Genomic DNA, 3,398 nt, shown 5'->3' on the forward strand with positions numbered 1-3,398 from the left:
ATAAAAGACAAGATCACAATTTTCCAAACCTTCTTCCAGAAGCAAAGCAAAGCAAAGCAAAGCAAACGCAACCGCAACCGCAATCATCCACAGGAAACACAAAGCCGGACGGCGGCCAACGGGCCAAGGCCAAGGCAGCAAGCAACCGGGTTGCCGGACAATTATAGGCAGCAAAGGCCATCGGACCGGACCACCGCCGGCCTGCTCGCTTGGCCGCTCGGCATTAATCCCGGTGGAGACGCCGGCCGCAGCCGGGGTTATAATAGTCAACAGCCTCCGCCCACCACCCCTCTCTGCTAAGCTCACCCCCTCCGTCCCCAACGCGCCCGACCTCAACCCACCCCACCCCTCCTAATTCCCCACCTCTGCTCCGCGGCGTTCTATGGCATACACCTCCTCCCTCAACCTCCCCAAGCACCTGCTCCTCCCCAACCCCCGCCGGACCAGGCACAGGCCCTCCTCCTCCTCCTCCTCCTCCTCCGTCTCCTTCGTCCCCAAGGCCGCGGCCAAGGCCAACGGCGTCAACGGCCACGCGCCCGAGAAGAAGCCGCCGCCGCCGCCGCCCAACGGCAAGGCGCTCATCGACGGCGTGAACGGCAAGAAGGGGGTGAACGGGCACGTCAACAGCAAGAAGGGGGTGAACGGGCACGTCAACGGCAACAAGGGCGTCAACGGCCATTCGGACCGGATCCACCTCTCGGTGAGCACGGGCGGCGGCGGCCCGGGGGGCCAGGACGGCTCCGGGCTCCGCGTGGCGTTCCAGGGCGCGCCGGGCGCCTACAGCGAGTTCGCGGCCAAGACGGCGCTGCCCGGGTGCGACACGCTCCCGTGCCGGACCTTCGCGGACGCGCTGGCGGCCGTGGAGCGGGGCGCCGCCGACCGCGCCATCCTCCCCGTGGAGTCCACCATGGAGGGCACCGCGCTGCGGAACTACGACCTGCTGCTGCGGCACGGCCTGGTGGTGGCGCAGGAGATCAACCTCTTCGTGCACTACTGCCTCCTCGCCATGCCGGGGGTCCGCGCCGCCGAGGTGCGCCGCGTCATCAGCCACCCGATGGCGCTCGCGCACTGCGGCCGCGCGCTGGCGCGCCTCGGGGTGGACCGCGAGCCCGTCGAGGACACCGCGGGCGCCGTGGAGATGCTGCGCTCCAACCGGATGCTCGACACCGCCGCCATCGCCAGCCCGCGCGCCGCCGACCTGTACGGCCTCGACGTGCTCGCGCACGGCCTCCAGGACGAGTCCTGGAACGTCACGCGCTTCCTGCTGCTCTCCAGGCCGCCGTCGCCCGTCGCGCTGCCCGTGGACGCCGACGCCAAGACCAGCATGGTCGTCGCGCACCGGGGCGGCTCCCTGATGGTCCTGCTCAAGGTGCTCTCCGCCTTCTCCTCCCGCAACATCAACCTCACCAAGCTGGAGGTCATCAACAACGACGGCGACGGCGCCGGGGCCGGCGCCCGCCCGCCGGTGATGATCCTGGACACGAACGCCCGGGGCGCGCCGACGCTGCGCGCGTTCCCGCACGTCCTCTACGTGGACTGCGCGGGCACCGCGCACGACCCGCGCGTCCGCGAGGCCATCCAGGAGATCGAGAAGTTCGCCGTGTTCGTGCGCGTGCTCGGCTGCTACGCCGCCGACACCACCGTCTACGACCTGCAATGAGGAGGGGAGGAGGACAGGATCGCCGTGGTGCGGATCGGGGCTGATGGAATCGATAGCTAGTGACTAGCCGCAATCTCGCTGTTAAAATTGGGCGAAGCTATCGGATCTACTAGCGTTTAGCTTCAGCGAGATTAGTTCTTTTGCTTGCTTGCTGCTGCTAAGAATCTTCCTATTGCTGCTGGATTATATTAGATGTGTGCAGGGAGTGTTTGTGCATAGATTCAGGCCTGGTGATGATGATACCAGCTGAAGTGTGTCTGTTCTAAGATGTCCTGTTTGGCCATGACCGGGTCGTTTGTAATCTTGTTATCCTAGAATTTCAGCGCAAGCTTTCAGTTTTTGTACAGCAGTCTGCAGCCTAGGATCCTTTTGCAGTGTCCATCTTGCAATGCTTTCAGCACTGAGCTTTGTAACTGAGCGGTGTCTTGTGCAGATCCACCGCTGTTGTCACTTACATCCAAGGAGCTCAACGAGTCTCTGCTGAGGGAGTACGAGACCATATCTCTACGATTTTAGTAGTGGATCTGGAAATCGTTCTTCTGCCGAGGCTCCACGAATCTGAATCTTGATGTCTGAATCCAAGTGGGGCTCCGTGGGATCAGGAATCAGCATGCCACAATCTGTGCTTCATTGTTGGAGCACTCCGTCGGTTCACGAGATGTAGTAGCTGCTCCCTCCACATGTAAACATTTTAATTTATTCTAAGCCAAACCGTTGTAAATTTTACTGAATTTATAGAAAAAATAATATTATTTTGAATGTCAAATGAAAATAATTAGATCTGTTATGATATATATTTTCATAGTTTACTTATTTGATTTATTAGATGTTAATATTCTTCTATATAAATTTAGTCAAACTTAATCTACTTTGATTTAGAATAAAGCAAAATAACTTTTGAAGGAAGTATCAAGTATATCGTTCGAATAGCAGTAACAAAAGTTTAAACTACCCCAAGCAAGGACGTGGTCCTGGTGAGTGGTGACCTGGTGGGCTCCGGGCTGGCGGCATGCTATGCTAGTGGCCAATGGACATTACCCTCTGCACATGCTGAAGAAAAAAAAATCTGGTCCGACGTTGCCGTCGCTGATAAGCGAGTCCTCTTTTTATTTTTTTTATAAAGATCGTGTTTAAATGGAACGTAAAAATTTTTGTGATGGAATCTTGTTAATTTAAAGTACTAAATAAAGTCTATTTACAAAACTTTTTGTACAGATGGGTTGTAAATCGCGAGACGAATCTAATTATGCTAATTAATCTATGATTAGCGGATGATTACTGTAGCATCACTGTTGCAAATTGTAGATTAAATAGGCTCATTAGATTTGTCTCACGATTTACAGCCCATCCATGTAAAAAGTTTTGTAAATAGACTTCATTTAGTACTCTATGCATGTGTCTAAATATTCGATGTGATGTTTTTTTATTTACGGGGTTTACATGTCGTGATCTAAACAGTGCCAAAATAAGCGAGTCCTCTGATCTTCTCCCACCACGTTATCACCAGATCCCACCGGAGTCGCAGGAAAAACGAGGGTAATTCCAGTTTAACCACAGCGCAGAGCCGCAGAGGGAAAAGCAAGGCCGCAGAAGCCACGAGCTCCTCCCCACCAGGATTTCGCACGCCAGGCCAGAGCTGCAGCCTTGTGTTTTCTACCTACCGTCGTTCTCTTCGCCGAAAGCTTATCAAAGGAGAGGGCCGGAAGATCGCCGCCGGCCGTGCCCTGGACCGACGACG

At 55.8% G+C, this 3,398-nt stretch overlaps 1 protein-coding gene across 1 annotated transcript; it reads left to right on the plus strand.

Annotated features, from left to right (window-relative positions):
• Positions 1–218: 218 nt before the first annotated feature.
• LOC120691076 (arogenate dehydratase/prephenate dehydratase 6, chloroplastic-like) lies at positions 219–2,073 on the plus strand. The gene has a single exon (XM_039974040.1). It carries the CDS (start codon positions 383–385, stop codon positions 1,658–1,660), a length of 1,278 nt encoding a protein of 425 aa, XP_039829974.1. The 5' UTR covers positions 219–382; the 3' UTR covers positions 1,661–2,073.
• Positions 2,074–3,398: the final 1,325 nt, after the last annotated feature.

Source organism: Panicum virgatum, chromosome 9N (genome assembly GCF_016808335.1).
Source record: "Panicum virgatum strain AP13 chromosome 9N, P.virgatum_v5, whole genome shotgun sequence".
Classification (NCBI taxonomy): domain Eukaryota; kingdom Viridiplantae; phylum Streptophyta; class Magnoliopsida; order Poales; family Poaceae; genus Panicum; species Panicum virgatum.